General features: G+C 35.8%; 1 protein-coding gene across 1 annotated transcript in view; it reads right to left on the bottom strand.

Moving 5' to 3' along the window:
• The window catches only part of DZIP3 (DAZ interacting zinc finger protein 3), a gene marked incomplete at both ends in the record, with an annotated part of 78,415 nt that overhangs the window by 23,376 nt on the left and 32,873 nt on the right, over positions 1-22,166 (bottom strand). The window contains 7 exons of the mRNA XM_084231707.1: positions 9,223-9,350; positions 9,490-9,585; positions 11,494-11,659; positions 12,799-12,824; positions 16,231-16,275; positions 17,024-17,190; positions 19,709-19,741. Coding sequence (XP_084087833.1) covers positions 9,223-9,350; positions 9,490-9,585; positions 11,494-11,659; positions 12,799-12,824; positions 16,231-16,275; positions 17,024-17,190; positions 19,709-19,741 — 661 coding nt within the window. The remainder of the gene's footprint in view (positions 1-9,222; positions 9,351-9,489; positions 9,586-11,493; positions 11,660-12,798; positions 12,825-16,230; positions 16,276-17,023; positions 17,191-19,708; positions 19,742-22,166) is intronic.

Raw genomic sequence — 22,166 nt, 5'->3', positions numbered from 1 at the left:
GATAAGGTCTATCTCAGTATATTTCCTTTGGATGCTTGAAAGCATATGTATTCTACTGACAGTGGAGTGATCTATAAATATTGATTAGATCTGGCTGGTTGATGATGTTTAGCGGTCTCCTATATCCTTGCTGACTTTGTGTCTACTATTTCCATAAATTGCTGAGAGTAGGACGCTGAAGTTTACAACTGTAATTGTAGATTTTTCTATTTCTCCTTTCAGTTCTATCAGGTTTTTGCTTCACAAAAACATCTTTGTTCTTGTCTTCCTGATGAATTGATCCTTTCATTGTTATGTACTGTCCCTCTTTGTCTCTAGTAGTTTTCTTTGCTCTGAAGACCATTTTATCTGATAATAATATATTCATCCTCCTTTTTTGGATTAGCATTTACATGGTATATATTTTACCATTCTACTTTCAATTTACTTATATTGTTGAAATTTAGGTAAATTTCTTATGAATAGTATATATCGTTGGATACATTTTGTTTTGTCTTGAAAATCTACTTTCCCAGTGTCTTTGTTATGTTTCGACCATTTGCATTTACAGTAATTACTGACATGTTGGGGCTTAGGTTTTTCCATGTTATTTGTTTTATGTTTGTTTTCTCTATTTCTCTTTTCTTGCTCCTTGCAGGTTATTTAACATTATTAGGACTCCACCTTGACTTATTTATACAGTTTTAAAGTATATATCTTTGTGCAGTTTCTTAGTGATTTCACTAAGTATTACAATAGACATAAAAAGTCTACTAGTATTGATTCTTTCTACTTAAAGTGAAATCTTATTTTTACATATTTTTTACCCTGTATACTTTTAAAATATAATTGTTCTATTTCCTCTACATGAGATAGTGTTATAATTTTTATTTCTAACATCAAATATGATTTATAAATTAATGAGAGGTAGGACAGACTTGGTATTTCTTCTAATTACTACTCATCTTTTTACTCATTCTATTTTCTACTTTCCTTCTAAAGTTCCAAGCTTTTATTATCATTACCTTTATGGTTAGATACCTTCTTTAAACCATTGTTCAAAGGTGGGTTTGCTAACAACTAACTGTACTTTCCCTTTGTTTGGGACTGTCTTTATTGCCCTCCTTTTTATAAGAATATCTTTGCTGGATATAAGATTCATGATTCTGTTTTGTTTCAGTTCTTTTCATCCAATATTTGAATAATGAGCCACTTCCTTCTGGCCTCCATAGTATCAGATGAGAAATCCAATCCAATGTCCTTTGAATGTGTTCCCACATAAGTAATGTGTTATTTGTCTCCATTTGTTTTCAAGATTTTTTTTTTCCTGTCTTTAAGTTTTCAGAAGTTGAGCAACATGGCGGCGAGGAGACGCTGCGAGTAAGATCTCCCATTAAAAAAAGTTAATAGGGAGGAAAAGCGGCAGGTCCCAGTGAGAACTGGGACACGGAAGATAAACGGACGACTCCAGCAAACTGCCCAAAGAAGAAAGTTGCCATAAAAGAGGATGAGAAGGGAGGGAAGCACAGAACCCTGCTCCCCTCCCCCGCCCACAGAGGCGGCACTCTCCGACCGGCAGAGAGGAGGAAAACAACAAACCAAAACAGCCAACAAGAAAAACGGACACAGCAAATGGGACTGTGAGTGGAAAGGAACTATTTCAGCCACCACACCCCGTGAACGGGAGCTGAGGCGAACCCTGCAGGATCCGCCGCAGAGGTGAGCTCCAGGCGCCATTAAAGAGAGCACCGCCCCCCAGGAGGAGACCAGCACCAGCACACAGCCCCAGCCGCCCGGTAAGCTTGCGCGGAAAGCGGCGCGGATCCGGACCGGATTGCAGCTGCCCAGGTCCCCGCGCCTGCGACCTAGGCTTGCGGGGAGACAGTGGAGGCCCTCCCTGAGTGAGCAGGAACAAGGCGCCCAGGCAGGGGAGCGGGATTCAAAAGGCGCCATTCCCGCGCCACTGATCTGGGCTACAGCCCGCGTCCTGGAACTGAGGGCTTTGGAACTGAGACCGGGGCACGAAATTAGGGGCGTGGGTTCTCCACGACGGTGGGGCACAAGGCAGACACAGCACCCCAAAGCCGTTGAGGTGTACCCTACCATCCCTGCTCTGCTCCCTGTCCCACGGGGTGGAAAATCAGCTCCCCAAGGGCTCTAGGAGAGATCTCTGGCGCCACCTAGCGACTTGACCCCAGCACAGGCTACTGAAGCAGCTAGTGGCCAGCTGGGGAGTTAGCCCACACCGGGCCCCTTCCAAACAAGTAGTCTGAGCCCACAGGGAGAGCGAGCACCCACAGCCGGGGCAGACCAGGCGCGCAGAAGAGTGTGCCTGAGACCAGACGCGCAGGGAGTGTGTCCCACATCACCATTTTAGAACAGGGACATTTCTTCAATAAAGACTACCTGCAGAAGGCTTCCTCAGGAGCCAGAGGTGAGCAGGGGAAGTTCGCCCACGCCAGACCCCCTCTGGCCTGCAGTCCAAGCCCAGAGGGGAGCAGGAACCCACCGCAGGGGCAGACCAGGCGCACAGGGGAGTGTGTCCCCACATCGGCATTTTAGAACAGGGACCTTTCTCCAGTAAAGGCTGCTTCAAACTGACAGATGACTCCTAGAAGAACCAGAGGGGAACAGAGAAGCCCACCCAAGATGCCGGCCAGTCCCAACAACACAGTGTCCCAACGCATACGGCAAATTAGAAAACAGACAGTAGGGAGGAGAAGAACCACACGCAACCTAGCAACTCTCCAGAGAAAAAGCACACCACAAAAAGAAAGCCAGCCCCCAGATTGCAAAGACAATAACTTGGAAGAATTTCTGAGCCTTCCAGAAAGAGAATTTAAAATTGCCGTGATTAAAAAACTGACAGAAGTCATAAAGGAAAACAATGATAAGGGAAAAATAATCAACGATCAGAAGAATGCAATTGAGTCCCTAGAGAGGGAAAACAATGGTCAGAAGAAAGAAATTGAGTCCCTAAAGAGGGAAGTAAAAGAAATGCAGGAGATCAAAGAATTAATGGAAGAACTGAAGAATTCTGGGAAAAGCAATGAAAGCAGAATAGATGAAATGGAAGAACGAATAAGTAATCTTGAAGACACAGAAATAAAAAGAACCAAAACAGAAAAGGAAAGAGAAGTACGAAGGAAAAAGAACGAAGAAAGACTTCGGGAACTATCTGACTCCATGAGGAAAGGAAATATAAGAGTTATAGGAATACCAGAAGGAGAGGAGAGAGATGTAGGAACAGAGAAAATATTCAAAGAGATAATTGAAGAGAACTTCCCAAATGTGAAGAAGGAGCTGAAAATTGATATACAAGAAGCAAGAAGAACACCAAACTTCCACGACGAAAGGAAAAATACAACAAGACACATAATAGTAAAGCTCCCAAGAATCCAGGACAAGGAAAAAATAATGAAGCTGGCAAGAGGGAAGAAACAGATAACATTCAAAGGAAAACCAATCAGGCTGACATCAGACTTCTCCGAAGAAACACTACGGGCAAGGAGAGAGTGGAGGGACATAGTCAACAGACTCCAAGAAAACAGATGCCAACCAAGAATACTCTATCCCGCAAAGCTCTCCTTCCTCTTTGAAGAAAGAATATGGACCTTCCCAGACAAACAGAAACTCCGGAATTTCATTGCAACTAAACCCCCACTCCAAAAAATACTACAAGGAGTCCTAAAGCCAGAACCTCAGAGGGATGAATAACAATGAAAGAAGGCCAAAAAAAAAAAAGTTATTAAAAGAATAAATAAATAAAATCAAAGGAAAGACAAACACAATGGCAAATACAGATGTTAACATATCAATATTAACTCTAAATGTAAATGGACTAAACTCTTCAATAAAAAGACACAGAGTTGCAGCCTGGATTAAGAAACAAAACCCAACCTTTTGCTGTCTCCAGGAAACACATTTAGCTACAAAAGATAAAAATAGGCTCAAAGTTAAAGGATGGAAAACAATCCTACAAGCAAATGGACCAAAAAAGAAAGCAGGAACAGCTATACTTATATCAGATAAAACAGATTTCAAACTCAAAAAGATAAAAAGAGACCCCAATGGTCACTACATTAAGATCAAGGGGACAATACTTCAAGAAGAAATAACACTCATTAACATATACTCACCAAACGAAGGAGCACCAAAATATATCAGACAACTGTTGTCCTCTCTGAAAACAGACATCAGAGAAAACACATATGTAGTGGGAGACTTCAACACACCACTATCAACAATGGATAGATCAACAAGACAAAAAATAAGTAAAGAAACCAAAGCTCTAAATAAGGACCTAGAGCAATTAGGCTTAACAGACATCTATAGAACACTAAACCCCAAAAAAACGGAGTACACATTTTTCTCAAGCGCACACGGATCATTCTCCAGGATCGATCACATACTGGGGCACAAGACAAACATCAACAGATACACCAAGATTGAAATCATATCAACCATCTTTTCTGACCATGAAGGCATCAAACTAGAAATAAACCATAAAAAGAAGGCAAGGAACTTTCCTACCTCATGGAGATTAAAAACCACACTACTGGAAGACCATTGGACTAATGAGGAGATCAAAGAAGAAATTAAAAAATTTTTTGAATTGAACGACAAGGAGGACACCAATATCCTAAATGTATGGGATGCAGCAAAAGCAGTAATAAGAGGAAAATATATAGCATTAGAAGCTCACATCAAGAAACAAGAAAGAACGCAAAGAAACAACCTAATCTCGAAGCTCAAAGATCTAGAAAAAGAACAACAAAAAAGCCCCAAAACCAGTAGAAGAAAAGAAATAATAAAAACCAAAGCAGAAATAAATGAAATTGAAACTAAAAAAACAATCCAAAAGATCAATGAAACCAAGAGCTGGTTCTTTGAAAAAATCAATAAAATAGACAAACCCCTAGCCAGGCTCACAAAGGAAAAAAGGGAGAAAGCACAAATAAACAGGATCATCAATGAAAGAGGAGAAATCACAACGGACACAGCAGAAATCAAAAGAATAATCAGTAACTACTATGAACAGTTATATGGAAACAAGTTTAACAATCTAGAGGAGATGGACAAATTCCTACAACTCTACAATCACCCAAAGCTAGATAAAGAAGAAATAGAACACCTAAACAGACCAATTACAATTAGCGAAATTGAAATGGTAATCAAAAACCTCCCCAAAAACAAAAGCCCAGGACCTGATGGATTTACAAATGAATTCTACCAAACATTCAGAGACGAATTAGTGCCTATCCTTCACAAACTCTTCCAAAAAATTGAGAAGGAAGGGACAATACCAAACACGTTTTATGAAGCCAACATTACACTAATACCAAAACCGAACAAGGACAACACAAAAAAGGAAAACTACAGGCCAATCTCCCTAATGAACACTGATGCAAAAATCCTCAATAAAATTTTAGCTATCAGAATCCAACAATGTATCCATAAGATAATTCACCATGACCAAGTTGGATTCATTCCAGGGGCACAAGGATGGTTTAACATCCGAAAATCAATCAACGTTATCCAACACATCAACAAAAAGAAATATAAAAACCATATGATAATATCAATAGATGCTGAGAAAGCTTTCGACAAAGTGCAACACCCATTCATGATAAAAGCCCTTGAAATTCTTGGGATACAAGGAACATACCTCAACATCATAAAGGCCATCTATGACAAGCCAACAGCCAGTATCATTCTCAATGGTGAAAAGCTGAAAGCAATTCCATTAAGATCTGGAACAAGGCAAGGATGTCCACTCTCACCATTGCTTTTCAATATAATACTGGAAGTCCTAGCCAGGGCAATAAGACAAGAGAAAGACATCCAAGGAATCCAAATAGGAAAAGAAGAAGTCAAACTATCACTATTTGCAGACGATATGATATTATACATAGAGAACCCCAAAAACTCCACAGAAAAGCTAATTCAACTCATCAATCAGTTCAGTAAAGTGGCAGGATACAAAATCAACACGCAAAAGTCAGTAGCCTTCCTATACACAAACAATAAATCTGAAGAAGAAGAAATCAAAAAGACCATCCCTTTTGTTATTGAAACAAAAAAAATCAAATATTTGGGAATAAATCTAACAAAAGAGGTAAAGGACCTATACAAAGAAAACTATAAAACACTGTTAAAAGAAATAGAAGACGACACAAAGAAATGGAGAGACATCCCCTGCTCATGGATTGGAAGAATAAACATTATTAAAATGGCCATCCTTCCAAAAGCAATATACAGATTCAATGCTATTCCAATCAAAATTTCAATGTCATTCTTCAAAGAAATAGAACAATTATTGATGAAATTCATATGGAATCACAAAAAACCCCGAATAGCCAAAGCTCTCCTGAAAAAAAAAGAAGGGAATGGAGGCATCACACTCCCAGACTTCAAACTATACTACAAAGCCATAATCATCAAAACTGCATGGTATTGGAACAAGAACAGACATACAGACCAATGGAATCGAATAGAAAATCCAGAAATAAACCCACAGATTTATGGTCAACTAATCTTTGACAAAGGAGCAAAGAATATGCATTGGAGCAAAGAAAGTTTGTTCAATAAATGGTGCTGGGAAAACTGGGTCGCTACATGCAAAAGAATGAAGCTTGACCACCACCTCACACCATACACAAAAATCAACTCAAAATGGATTAAAGAACTAGACATAAGACCTGAAACCATAAAATATATAGAAGGAAATATAGGCGAAACACTATGTGATTTGCACATCAAAGACATCTTTACAGACACATCACCCAAAGCAGTGATAGTGAAGGCAAAGATAAACAGCTGGGACTACATCAAATTAAAGAGCTTTTGCACAGCAAAAGAGACAATAACAAAAACAAAGAGAAACCCCACCAACTGGGAGAACATTTTTGCACCCAACACTAATGATAAAGGACTGATCACAAAAATCTGCAAAGAGCTGATGAGACTCAGCAACAACAAAGAAAATAATCCAGTCAAAAAATGGGCAGAAGAGCTTAAAAGAAACTTCTCTGAAGAGGAAATGCAAATGGCCAACAGGCATATGAAAAAATGTTCAACATCACTTGTCATCAGGGAAATGCAAATCAAAACTACCATGAGATACCATCTTACACCAGTGAGAATGGCACATATTAAAAAAACTAGCAACAACAAATGTTGGTGAGGGTGTGGAGAAAAAGGAACTCTTCTGCACTGTTGGTGGGAGTGCAAACTGGTCCAACCAATGTGGAAAGCTGTATGGAGATTTCTGGACCTACTAAACATAGAGCTTCCATATGATCCAGCAATTCCACTCCTAGGTATTTACCCAAAGGACACAGAAACATCAATTCCAAAGAACACCTGCACCCCTATGTTTATAGCAGCACTGTTTATAATAGCTAAGCTTTGGAAACAACCCAAATGCCCAAAAATAGATGACTGGATCAAGAAGATGTGGTACATATATACCATGGAATATTACTCAGCATTCAAAAAAGATAAACACATGCAATTTGCAGCAACATGGATGGCGCTGGAAGGGATCATGCTCAGCGAAATAAGCCAAAAAGAAAAAGAAAAATACCGGATGGTCTCACTCATAGCAGGAATCTAGAAAACTTAAATAAGGGACCAGGAAAATGAATAACTATAAGAAAGTGAAAATCAAAATCAACAAAAAACTATGAACCAGAGACACTTTTAGGGGGGCGGGGGTGGGAGGGGAGGGATTGGGGTCAGAATGGGGGGATTGCAATTGTATGGGGAATATAACAATAAAATTTATAAAAAAAAAAAAAATAAAAAAAAAAAATAAAACTTGAAATTTTCAAATGCTCAAAAAAAAAAAAAAAGTTTTCAGAAGTTTACTTCTGATGTGTCTTGGCATGTATTTCTTTGGGCTTATACCATTTGGAACACAATTAGCTTTTTGAATTTGTAAATTTCCTCATGCCGTCTCCTTATAGTTTCTGGAAGAAGAGAATTTTAATTTTGATGATACTTATTTTTTCTTTAGTGATTGAGCGACTGTCAATGCTCACTTTGTATTTTCTACATGTGCTTCATATGAGTCTACTCATCTGTGAACACTTGATTAATGTCTGGTGAATGTTCCAACACAGAATGTTCATCATGTGAAGACAAATGCATTCCCTAAACTGGTCTGTTTGTAGTCTTAAGCATACAAGTATACCTGAGTGAGCTCTCAAGAGTTGAAAAGGGATATCCACAGATGGTGAAGGAGAGAGGAAGCTCACCTGCAAGGATAGCATTACTTTTCTGATCTTTGATAACACATTTCTGATTGATGGTTACCTCTCAGGCTAAATCCAGAAGCATTGGTTCTTAAGTGATTGCAGCCAGCTTAGATTGCCCAAGATATTTTAGTTTACCTCCTTCTGAACTTGAAGATCCTAACTCCAGCATGCATTAGCTGGAAAGTGTTTATAATTGATACTATGTTGCCAAGGCCCCTCCCCTCCACACACACTTGAATGATACCATATGTAAGAGAAAATTTAAGACTTAAATCTCTGCCAAACATTTCTCCAATTTTACAATTAGTATCTTGGACTCTACAGCCTAAGATATTTCCTAAAATTTGCCTATTTTACTAGTAGTCTAGGAACGGTAATGGATTTCAAATTATACTTTATGGATTACTGATATTTTGTGGTATTGCTAATTCTACTGCTACTGGTTAGAGATAGTAATTAGTACAAAAAGAATAAAGCAGTTTACTCATTTTCCCTATTCAGTAATAAATTTTAGCCTTAGTCAGTTAGTACTGAGGGTTATGAGAATTGAGATTGGTAGAGGTGGGGAAGAATCTCTCTGAATATACTTTCAATCTCTTAGTCTTAGAACACAAATACCAGGAGACCAACTTAAAAAGCATTCAAGGGATTCCATGTTATGTTTGAGAAATGTATTCCTCATTTGCTATAAAGAGCCATTCATTCATTGTTCATATTTTCATAACCTACAGTCATGACCCAAAAGTTAATTACCTTTTTCAGGCAATTCTATTATTGTTACACTTGTTCATCCAATACATGAAAAGCTTGATAAAATAGAGTTGTGCCTCAAAATATAGCAGGTTTTAAAACAAGTGCCTCATGTGGTCTGCAGTTCCTAATGCGCAGTTATAATGCCACCTAGTGGCTATAGAGGGATTGTCTAAAATTGTGTTCATTATGAAACAAACCCAGAAATTCCTATCAACAGTTTTACACTTACTTGGAAACTTTATTGATTCCAAAAGCCACTTGTTGGTTAAGTGATGCAATGATTTTGTCTTTCTTTTTAATCTGCATTTGGTTTTCTTGCCATCGAAAAGTCATTGTTTTCAATTGTCTTTTGAAATCCTGGTCAATGAAAAATTTTCCCATTAATTCTTTTCAAGTCACCAGAAATTGAAAGAAAAAAATGAATGCTTTTAAAAATAAAACAATTAACTTGAACATTTAAACTACCTCTTAGTTGCCTAAGATTAAAAATACTTACTTCACACTGATAATGCAATTTATAAAGCTGCCGTTGTCGATCAAGCTTTTCTTTCTCAGTTTCTCCATATTCTGCAGTTACTTTGCTGCTTGAACCCTAATGAGCAAATGGAATATGCATGTTTATATTCCTCCAAAGAAAAAAACTAGTATTTTAGTTATTTAAAGTTGTCATCCAACGCCGACTCATGCTTTATGTCTCAATGTAAACATTACTCCCCTGATTTGTTTAGTTAAATCCACCTCTCCCCAATTACAGCACTCATTAGACAATACCACAGTTACTTGCCTATTGCTGCTACTGATGAACAGCATTACCTGCATGCTTTCCATTTTTTGATTTTTTTGGTAATGATTTTATTTTCATAAGAAATATATTAGGTAAACACTCATTATTAATATTTTAGAAATCATAACACTGAGTAACTTGCCCAAGTTCACACGGCAGTAAGTAGAGGATTCTGAATATATATATTTTTTAATTTTTAGAGGTTTTCAAGTTTTTTTTAATTGAGGTAACACTGATTTACAACTTTGATTTTGTTTTAGAGGTACAGGATCTCCACCCCCCTTTGTAGGTGTTGTTATCATATCACACCTACATCAAAGCACCAGTAGTCCTCTACCATAGTCCACTGAGCTAAGGAGCCTAAATTCTAACTTAGGCAATCTTAATTGCCGAAACACTTAATTATTTAAATGTATTTACTTATTAAACTATCACTTAAGTTTAATGTCCAGTTTCTCCACTGGATTATAAATACTATAATTACAGGGAGCATGTCTTAGCATAGCTCTTGAGACAAAGCAGGTGTTGTTTATTTTTTGAATAAATGAACAAATAAACATTTCTCAAGAGGTATGTGATATTTTGAAACCATTTTTGAATTCTTAGAGTCTGATAGTCACTGAATGAAAACCAAAGGTCCCACATTTAAATTTTAGTAAACATTCTGGGATAAGAATAAGTCATTTCATGGGGCCTCCCTGGTGGCGCAGGGGTTCAGACGCAACTTAGGAAGCTGACAGCTGCTGCAGCACGACTTCGATCCCCAGCCAGGGAGCTACCCACATGGCGCAGCAGACCTCTCCTGACTCGCCCACTGCTCCCCTCAGTATTGTATTCAATCAATCCGCCTGTTCTGTTCCCCACTCTGTCTCTGGTGAATCCTCTCACCCCCCCACCTCTGGTCTGTACCCCAGTTCTTATATGCATAAATAAATAAATCTAAAAAAAGAGAATAAGTGATTTCAGTTCATACATATATGTTATATATATATATATTAGGCTATATGTATACACATACATATAGTCTAATATAATTGGAACGGAGAAAAAAAGATATGATAATTGCATGAATGTTGTACTATCAGCCAGGCAATAATTTGCGTTAACTCTACCCTTAGACAATCAATATTTCTACATACAATTATATTTAAACCATGAAACAGGTCATAAAATTACCTTAAGTACAGAATCTCATGAGTAGATAAATCAAGTGGCTTAAAATTTTTTTATATGCTAGTCTGAGTAAGTGCTTTGTTCAGCACTTAAATCATGTCCCTTTGAATCTTCACATATAGGTATATCGTTCCCAGCAATGACTACTGGTAGGAAAGGAATCAAAGAAAAAAATTATTGTATTGTACAGTAATTTTTTAATAAAAATTTCATGGTAACAACCAGCTTTCATTTTTTAAAATGAAAGTTGCATTGCTTTATAAAACTAATTTACTCATGAAATTTAAGCAATGAGATTATGCCAGGCTATTTTTTTTTTCTTGTGGTATTTGAAAACTCTTCAGGACTAAAATGAAAAGTTTCCAGCTCCTAGGTTATTTTTCCCCTTATTTATCCAGCTGTCCCTTCCCTTTTTGTTTTCTCTTTCTCAAAAACAAAATAAGTCACTAGGGTAACATGCTTTTGAGAGACAGGGGAAACAAAGGTTAATAATTGTTTTGGAAGAAGGCATGCAGGGCTGTACCCACCACCAATCAGGCTTACCTGCTCTAACATGTCCAGAATATGCAATTCATCCAGGCTGTACAGCTTGTCTTCAGTTGCAGAATCTTCTTGAATATCACTTGCATCATCATTCATAAATCTGTTGACTGGGTATAGGTTTGCTTGCTCTTTCTTCAACTGCTCTTCCTTTCCTACCATAAGTGGGCTGTAGTGATGACAAAATCAATGTGATCTTTTATAAATGTATAGTGATTTACATCTAAGTCATTGTTTCACAAATTAACATCATAACAGTCTCATGAGGTGCTTATCACCAGATGAGTTCATGGGCAAAGAAAGTTTGGATAAAGCTCATCCTATTTCTCTTAAAGATTCACAATGAATTTTGGCAAATTTGAGATAGTCAAGACCATCTGTTCATCTCAATGTTTTCAAGAATTATGAGACCAAATTTTATTAATATGTTACTTTGAGAAATACATTTCTACATCTGAACTATGTTACTACAACATTCTTGGCAGGTAGGTTGGTTTACTCAACTTCAGTACTTATGGTCAGTGCACATTTAAACAGAGGGCTGAAGACAGCAACATGAAGTAGATTTTAGAATGGAGATTTTTTTTTAAACTGGACTTTAATAAATACTGTACTGATAACATGAATTTTAGTAACTCAGAACCACAAGACTTTAGAGGCTCAGTTTGTTCACAGAGAAAGCGAAAGCCCATCTTTGGATGATGAACTATTTTACTCATTAAGTAGATTGAGTTCACTATTAATGAAAAAATATCAACTATAGGTGATGTTTTGTTAAAGTTAACAATGTATGTTCTGTTACCATGTTTTATAATGAATCATTAGAAATTAAAATGTTTCCATTAAGTTAAAAAATGATACTATTAACAACTGGGATTGAAAAAAGAAAAATCCTCAGGTTAATTAACCAAACCAAATCAAAACAAACTTTTTTTGTAAAAGAGATCATGGGGACAAAAAAGGATCGTCCCTTAAAGGTTAAATCTTATATGGCCTAGATTGACTAACCATAATCTACATTACATAATCTACACTATTAAAGATTTTAAACTAGACCCAAATTAGCCCTTGAAAAAAGTAGTTAGCAGTAGATGACTCTTGAGTAAACTGAAAAGAAATGGAGAGAAATTCTGTTCCCCTAAAGAAAATGTTAACTCTTTGTCATTTACTGTAAAAAGGTGGCAATTAAAAAGAAAAGGAACCATCTTTCCTCTCTTAGAGAGACTGCTTCCAGAGGTACAGCTGTGTCACAGTGGCAAAGCACACTTTTCAATTTATTGCAAAAAAATTAAATATACTAATACTCACACTTGCTCTTCTGTTGATTCTTTATTCTGGGGGAAAAAAATTGCACCGAGAATTAGTGATCTAATGTCAATACAGCACAGTGACCTGACTGTATTCAGGCCAATGTTTATCAAACTTTTTGACTATAACCAAAATAAAAAATATATTTTATATCATGATATAAATGCACTCACATATATAAACATGTGTGTCTTTACATATAAATATGTGTTGGAAATAGAAGTTCCAAAAAATAAACCTTACCCAACCCCAAATTATCTGTATATGGACTGCATATTTATGTGCACCCCCCCCAAAGTTTATGTTGAAATCCTAACCCAATGTGATGGTAATTGGAAGAAGGGCAATTGGGAGGTTAAATTAGGTTTAGATGATGTTGTGGAGTCCTCATGATGAGATTAGTGTCCTCTCTCTCTCTCTCTCTCTCTCTCTTTTCTCCCCGTCATGTGATGACACAAGAAGGTAGCCGTCTGTTAACTAAGAAGCAGTCCCTCACCAGACACGAAATCTGCTGGCACCTTGATCTTGGACTTTCCAGCCTCCAGAACTGTGAAAAATAAATGTTTGTTGTTTAAGCCACCCAGTCTATAGTAGTTTGCCACAGCAGCCCAAACTGAGTAAGACAATTTGTGGTGAACTCTGGATTATTTCTTATTCCTACTAATTCTATTTCCTTATTTAAATGGCAGTGTGAGCCACTAAGCAGATTTTGCAATATACTTCTGAGTCATGAAACAAAATTTGAAAATCAATTCAGATATTCAAAGTGAGTACTGGGCTCTGTGAACCTAGGTATATCTTGGGACAGGGTATATGTCATTCTCATTTAGGGAATCCTATACTAACTACAAGAGTTCTGAAAAACCTGCATATAAGGAAAAAGTAGATTTAAATATTAAGAATCTTACAGAAAAAAATAAATGTTAGGGAGATGACAAGTGGAAGAAAATTTCAAAAAGCCTTAATTTTTGTTCATTAAAATATAAGGACAGCATACTAAATAAAGTTACACTTAACATATATTAACAGTATTAATTACTCATGTAAATTATAGCATTAATTTCTACTACCACCTCTTGTTTATAACAAACTTCTGGGTCTCCTTCCCCACAGATTCCATGATGTACTTACAAATTCATTTTACATTATTTTCCATACACTAAGAATTTTGCATTTCAGTGTCTGATTAATACTCAGTACCAATTTAATTCTACAAATTAGAGTTGACTCTGCCTTGGTTCTTAAATAGGTTATATAACTGTGTACTTAAATAAATGAGTTGAAAAGGCCTTTAGTTCATAAGGAACATAACTAGTATAGTTAAGTATTTATGAAACTCTCTTTTAGTTCTTCCCATGACAGTGTCATGCCAGTATATCTGCAAACTTTTCTTACATCTTAGCAACGTTCCTTCTATAGAGAGGATATCCAATTCAAAGGATTTAGTTTATTTTTTGCCATGTTTCTTTTCTCCCCAAGACTTCATAAAAAGGCTCTCATCTGCTTTACCTCACTTTTCTATTCCTTTTTTTTTTTTCCCACCCAAGAGAAATTCTGAGAAGAGTATTGTCAGTGATCTCTGCCCCTAATTCACTGGAACATATAAACCCAGGTTAGAAGTGATCATAAAATTTACTCATGTCTTTTTAATTACAAACTCATTTGGCTTAAATCAAAAAATTAGTATGTCTCAGAAACCTCAATTAAATGAGATCTTGTAAATATTTATTAAGACCTTCTTACTGTTACTTCTTTGTAAGATTCATAAACCCAGATGGTCATATCCTGGAGAGCATTACTGTATACATTTTTTCTTCCTTCCATCAAACCCCCTGTGCTTATGGCCCATCTATGTGGGGTATAATAATATGTAATATTATTAGCATATGAATTTTTGAATGATATTTACATTTATTTCCAGTTGTGTTTATTACCTGTTTAATTCCAATTATATATAAAAGTAGAACTTTCCAGTTAGTTAAAAATTGGGAATCTGAGTATTACCATATTTTAACTTTTTTGGAAGCAAAGACAAACAGTACCTACTCTTGGAACTCAGATTTGTGGTCTGACAGCTGTAGATTTCCTGTGCCAGCATTATGTAGTATTAGAACAGAGAATTACTAATGTTTTGGCAAAAATGAAAAATACCAGCTAACCTAACAAACTAGACTGCACTTTATCAGACAAGAACTGTCTAAAAGAAAAAATGATATCTCTTTTAAAAACAAAATTTAATTTTCAAAAGTTATAACATGATTATGACAAATATGAAAATGATACTGACATTTTATTGATTAGCATATAATTACTTTGTTCTTGACCTCAATAAGTATATATTTTATACATTTACCTTCATTATCTTCAATTTTATTTATGATTAAAATTATATATTCTTTGAAATGACTAATAACATGGGATACCAGATTGTAGTTGACAAATATTCTCACTCAGTTTATAACAATTTATCTACTCAGTGTTAAGATTTTAAATATATGTTTCAGGGCAAAAACATTTTTTTTTTTTAACCAAAAGTTTACACAGCATAGTGGTTAACTATATTTGATTAAAAAAAAAATACCCAAATCTAAATCCATGGAGTCCAAATCCATAGGAATGTGCAACATCAAGAATGAACCAAAATGTAAAGTATGGACTTTGGGTGATCATGATACATCAAAGTGGGTGTCCATCAGTATAATGACTGTACTACTCTGCTGGGGGATGTTGATAATGGGGAAAGATGGTATATAAGAAGGATGGGTGTGTATAGGAAATCTCTTTATCTTCCCCTCAATTGTGCTGTGAATGGAAAAAAAAGCATCCTTCCGTGCCCCCCACCCCACACGACTTTCCTCTGTAATTTTCCAGGTAATTAACAAATCTTCCTCAAACAGTGCTACTGTTAGTAAATTCTTCATTTTCCAACTGGCACAAAGCAAGGAAGACGCATGAAAGAAGCTTCTTGCATTTTTACCATTTTTGTACACTACTGCATTTTTGGCAGCGTCTTTGACACAAAGAAGAAAATTAAAATTTCTTAAGGTCTTGAAAAATACTTCGGAATATATCAGTAACAATATGATGAGAATTTACTTTTAAAACACTGAATAGGCATTTTTAAAGTGAGAGTGGTATGCAGAAATTAATGAAATCCCCAAGAAACTAACTCAGTTTCTTTATTTGTATAGTTAAGTGTACAAATTTTGATTTAGGGAAGTAAAGTAGGGCACAGCACAAGTTTAAATCATTCAAGATCTAACATACATGGATTTCTCTCTACTCATAGATTCAATAAGCTATTGTTATGGATAAGTCATTTATACTATGTCTATTTGGACTAATTTTAAATTCTAACAGTGAAGCCATGTCTGAAATCTAAGTATCCATAATCATATATCCACCTATTATAATGCTAATACAGTCCCTTACCTTTCTATTCTTAGTCTTTTTCTTTTTCTTTTGTTTACTCTTAACCTGAAAGGTAAGAAATAAATAATTTATTTAATATGCAATTCAAACTGAACAATGAGTTATTTTGCAAAATACATTTCTTTTAACCACTGACACCTAATATTTCCATAATTCTACAGAAAATTTCATTTTAATTTTTACTTTAACCTCAGTCTTCTGAAGAAATCATCGATGTATAAAGAGACAATATATAATGTCAGTGAAAAAAGCTCATAGATCTTCACTTGTACATGTGCATACATGAGTAAAAGAGTAACGCACTTCTTAAAAATCAACATGTTCGGTTACACAGGTGAAAAATTAAACCTATGAAGAATTTAGTGACTATATTAAATGTGACCACTTATCCATAAAGAAATATGCAGTCCATCCTGCATAATTTAAATTTTACCTTTATGCAAATGACATTTAAGTATTATTTTCTTCCTTCTTCTATTCCTCACTATGCTTTCTTCTTTTTCCTATTAACCTCCCTCATTTACTCCTATCACTTAGGATGAAGAAACATGTTCATAAATCTAGCTTAATGCCTCACACATAAAAGGCATTCAAAAAATGTTGGCAAATTAGATGGTTAAGTCAGGAAAGATTATGGAAGTAAGTACTGGGGAACTATTCCAATTCAAGGTCTATGTGAATACTATGCTAAATATAAACTAAGATTGTCCAAGATAATTTAAGTATAGCACATGCAGGAAAATAAAGGCCCTGACTATGTTCTTCTAATTCAAATATTAATGAGAGCTTATACTTCCTGGAGATCTTTAATAGATTCTGTTGAAGATTCACTGGGTATTGATGCCTCATCTTTATTCATTTCTGCTAGCTGTATTTCAGGATTTGATTTCACATTTATGTTGTACTCCATGAGAGGTGGACTTAATTCTTCTTCATTCTGTAACTCTTCTATTTCAATACCTAAATATAAAGACAAAATATTCAAAATATGGACACACACTTTTAATCTTTTATCACTATTATAAATAAATTTACTTTAAAAATTAACTTCAAAACACTATCCCAGAAATAGAAATACTAGGGTCAAAATGAAAAGCCCGATTATAAATGATCAAATAATATGTGCATATACTAGCTTGGAGTTAATTAGTATAAATGCAAATGCTAAGGTATTTTTCTATGATCTTAAGTGGACTCTAGTACTAGATATTCTAGAACTTAATACTAAGTTTCTAAATACTAAGTTTTTAAACCAGACACTGACTCTATTAATAACGCAATTAGTATTATTTTAGAACATAAAAACCAAAAAGCTAGAAGATCTATTTTTTTCCTTTTTTTCTTCTTTTTCATAGCCAAAGGTCTGAATGGGTATTAGTCCCCTACATATGACCTCTTTTCTGGCACCATGTCCCATGACACTGCCCCAGAGATTCAATATCAAAACTTGTGGATTTCATCTAACTGGTTACAGATGGTCCAAACAAAACCCATAGTATCAGGTTTTATTTCCCCCTCATTTAATTTTCTTTTATTATTTTTTAAATTTTACTTTATTCATATTTTACATCATTCTTCTTTTTTGTACAATGTTTGCTTTCTCCACTAAGGTGTAGTCCCCAAATAATTCCCACCACCAATTCACCTGTGCACCATCACCATAGTCCCTTGTGCTCTTCCCTCCCCTCTTTACTCCCTCTCCCCCACTCCCCGCAGAATGTCTCTGATTTATGGTTGCCTGTTAATTTTATTTCTTAATTTATTATAATTCTTTTTCCCCCTGATTCTTTATTTTGTTCCTATACATTCTTCCTATAAGTGAAACCATCCAATATTTTTATTTTCTTTCTGGCTTATTTCACTGAATATAATCCCTTCCAGCTCCATTCCTGTTACTGCGATGGCATGCATTTATTTGTTTGATTGCTGAGTAATATTCCATTGTGTATATATATACTACATCTTCTTGATCCAGTCATCTATTTTGGGCATTTGAGTTGTTTCCATATCATATCTATTATAAAACATGTTACAATAAACATAGGGATGCAGGTATCCTTTTGAATTAAATGTTTTTGTGTCCTTTGGGTAGATTCCTAGGAATAGAATTGCTGAGTCATATGGAAGCTCCATTTTTAGTAGTTTGAGGAATCCCCCACCCTGCACAGCTTTCCAAGTGGTTGGATCAGTTTGCATTCCCACAAGTAGTGTAGGAGAGTTGTTTTTTCTCCACATCCTCGCCAACATTTGTAGTTGCCTGTTTTTTTGATATATGCCATTCTCACTGGTATAAGGTGGTATCTTATTGTGGTTTTGATTTGCATTTCCCTGATTACAGTGATGGTGAACATTTTTTCATATACCTGTTGGCCAGTTTCATTTCCTCTTTGGTGAAGTGTCCTTTTAGCTCTTCTGCCCATTTTTTGACAGGATTGTTTACTTTGTTCTTGTGAGCTGTTTCAGCTCTTTGTAGATCTTTGTGATCAGTCCCTTATCAGTAGAATTGTGTGCAAAAATTTTCTCCCTATCAGTAGGGTATCTTTTTGTTTTGATGAATGTCTCTTTTGCTGTACAGAAACTTTTTGTTTTGATGTAGTCCCAGCTGTTCATCTTTTCCTTCATTTTCTTTGCTTTGGGGGATGGGTCTAAAGAGGTCACTGAGTTGTATTTCATGTAGTGTTTTGCCTATATTTTCTTCTATATATTTTATGGCTTCAGGTCTTATGTCCAATTCTTTTATCCATTTTAAGTTGGTTTTTGTGCATGGTGAGAGGTAGTAGTCTAGCTTCAATTTTCAAAATTGTCTAGCAGTCCAATTTTCCCAGCACCATTTATTGAACAGACTGTCCTTGTTCCACCGCATATTCTTTGCTCCTTTGTCAAAGATTAGTTGCCCATAAATATGTGGATTTATTTCTGGGTTTTCTATTTGATTCTTGGTCTGTGTGTCTGTTTTTGTTCTAGTAGGTGGTATCAGTTTTTTTTTTTTTTAAGAATAATTTTATTCCAAACAAAACCCATAATATGGCTTTTTAAGTATAATTTTAATTGTAAAATAAGTAACATTTAAAAAAAAAAAACCACAAAAATGGAAATTTAAAAATTAACATTTCATGACCCAGCAAAAAAGTATATAGCCTAACAATGTGTAGTTAACCAGATAAAAGCTACATAAGTTAAGAGTATCATATGAGCAGGTAGAAAAAAGCTGGGGTTTTAACCTGTTGAAGTGTCCTGTGTCAAAAAGTTAAAATAGTGCCTTTGAGTAAATGCTGGGGAACACACATTAGGACAAAGTAGAGTAAAGAGGTTCATAGTAAAATCAGCTGACCAGTAGAACTTCAGCAATATGATCTGCAAAGCTTTAGTGACTCATTATATTTAATAGTTTATCTGAGCAAATAAAACTACTGCTGGTATCTTTTAAGCATCCCAAGTTGAAAGTTTATGTAAGAATTTTGTTTTTAAGTATACTTACGTTGACTGCCTGTTATTGACTGTAGAGCAATTCCTATAATGCACAAAGAAAAAAATTTAGATATATAATTGCAAATGCAACCAACAAATATCTGCCTGGGACTAAGAAAAGTCAAAAGATTTTTACTGCGCCAATTTTGTAACTGTAAAAATAACAAACCACTCACAAAGCCAGATTAAACAAGGTATAATCTTTAAATTTTAACATAAAGATAATAAAGCCTATAATTAGAGAAAGAAAAGTAAATAAAATTTTGAGAGTTCATAGTAGATAATGCCCAGAATGTATGCACTTTAAATCAAGCAGCAAATTCTTATGATTTACAAGTCCAAGGTCATGAATAGTCAATTAAATAGTCAAGCAAACCTCCATTGAAAGTTTAAGTCTTTGTAGGAATATGAATTTATGTGTACCAGCACTCCTTCTCCTCATTGGTATTTATTAAGCACTCACAGTTTATCAGGATGTGTTAGGTCTGGAGGTTAAGTGGTGGGGGACAAAAAGACCACCTTTGTACAGATTAGTGGAGACAATGGCTATAAGTCAAAAACTCAGATATACAAATAAAAAACATAACTGTAATAGCTAGGGAAGATATTTAAGATATAGATGCACTTATAAAGAAACAAGCCTCTATTAAAGGGAAATGACCAATAAGCTCTTCAGACTACTTGAATGAGAATTGTTTGAAATGCCTTGAATTTATTTAGTGCTCAAAGCACTTTCCAAATATTACCTTTATCCTCATGAGTATGTTATTTAATCTAAATAGAGCAAATGTGAAAAAAAAAAAAAATCCTCCAATTTACAAGTCAAAAGCTTTTGCCAGAGAGGCCTCCCCTGGTGGCGCAGTGGTTGAGTGCTGGGCTGAAAAGCTGCCCGCAGCCTCTGCAGCGCCAGTTCAATCCTCAGCCACCAGTGAGGGTCCCACATAGCGCGCAGACCTCTCCTGCCCCCTGTTGCTCCCTTCAGCAGTGCACTTCGTCGGTCTGCCTGCTCTGCTCCCTGCTCTGGCTCTGGTGAATTGTCTCACCCTCCTGCGCTTCTGACTGTACCCAGTGCTTGTATAAATAAATAAATAAATCTTTAAAAAAAAAGCTTTTGCCAGATTTCATGTATCATCATGCTTTTTATGTGCAGAGAAAGCTCTTAAAGGCTAGGCAGGGGAAAAGATGGAAGCAATAGTAACCCAGAGGTTTAGCAAAAGACCTGAATTATCTCTGAAGAAAATCTGGATCTTTTCAATAATTAATAGAAATGTGGGAAGTTGTATATTTAAAATATAACTTCAGTGTGGTTATCATTTGCTCCCTCGGAAATATGACTAATAACTTAGGACCCTTAGGACCAGGAAAAGATACCTAGCACACTACAGCAAGGCTTTAAAAATTGCTGACATACCTTCAGTTCACTTCCCATGACAACTGAGAAACTATCCTGTAATGCAAGAAAGGGTGTCTGAAGTCTTTCTTATATCAACAGGCAGTGTCTGGGAATGGCCACTGCTGATCTTAGACACTTGCATAAAGATCAATCTAATTTTTTTAATTACACATAACAATAGCTGTCATTTTACAAATTTTTATTTTTATTTTTTTTAAAAGATTTATTTATTTATTTATACAAGCACTGGGTACAGTCAGAAGTGCGGGAGGATGAGAGAATTCACCAGAGCCAGAGCAGGCAGCAGAGCAGGCAGAAGGACCGAAGTACGCTGCTGAGGGGAGCAGCGGGCGGCAGGAGAGGTCTGCGCGCCATGCGGGACCCTCCTCCGGTGGCCGGGGAACAGCTGGGGATCGAACTGGCGCTGCAGAAGCTGCAGGCAGCTTCGCAACTCAGCGCTCAACTGCTGCGCCACCAGGGAGGCCCTATTTAACAAATTTTTAAATGTTAAGGTTCTGCTAGAAAGGAAGAGAAACATAACCCAATGTGTCTAAAAATCCTTGAAACATACTATATCTGTATTTCATGATTTTAAGGCACTGTTAATTTCTACAAGTGATAAAGCACCTCTACCTAAAAATCTTCCACAATTCCTTTCTGAAAACAAAACTCCTCAAAAGGCAAGAGACGTCCTCTTGAATGTATTTTCTCTATAAATTCTTCCTAGTTTACTCTGTTAAGGTCAAATTTTTCAGTTCCCTGAATTATAGTATGTTTTTGTTTCTATACCTTTGTTCTTGATTCCTTCTGAAACATCCTTCTCCATCTTCTTCACTTGACTAACTTTTACATGTTATTTAAGAATTCCTTACATATTATATTTTCCAGGCTTTCAGGACACTTTTGAGCTAGGATTTCTCATGGTGTTCTAGAAATATCTCTAGCACTGTAATTTCTATTAGCTTCTCGATAAGTTTAATTTCCCAAGAATGTGAGTTACTAAATATCCTGCACTTAGCACTGTGTCTGGTACAAAGCAGACACTCAGTTTACTGGCTGAAGTAAATAATTATTG

Source organism: Talpa europaea (genome assembly GCF_964194135.1).
Source record: "Talpa europaea genome assembly, chromosome: 4".
In the NCBI taxonomy this organism is placed as follows: domain Eukaryota; kingdom Metazoa; phylum Chordata; class Mammalia; order Eulipotyphla; family Talpidae; genus Talpa; species Talpa europaea.
This window is presented reverse-complemented; position numbering and strand designations above follow the sequence as displayed.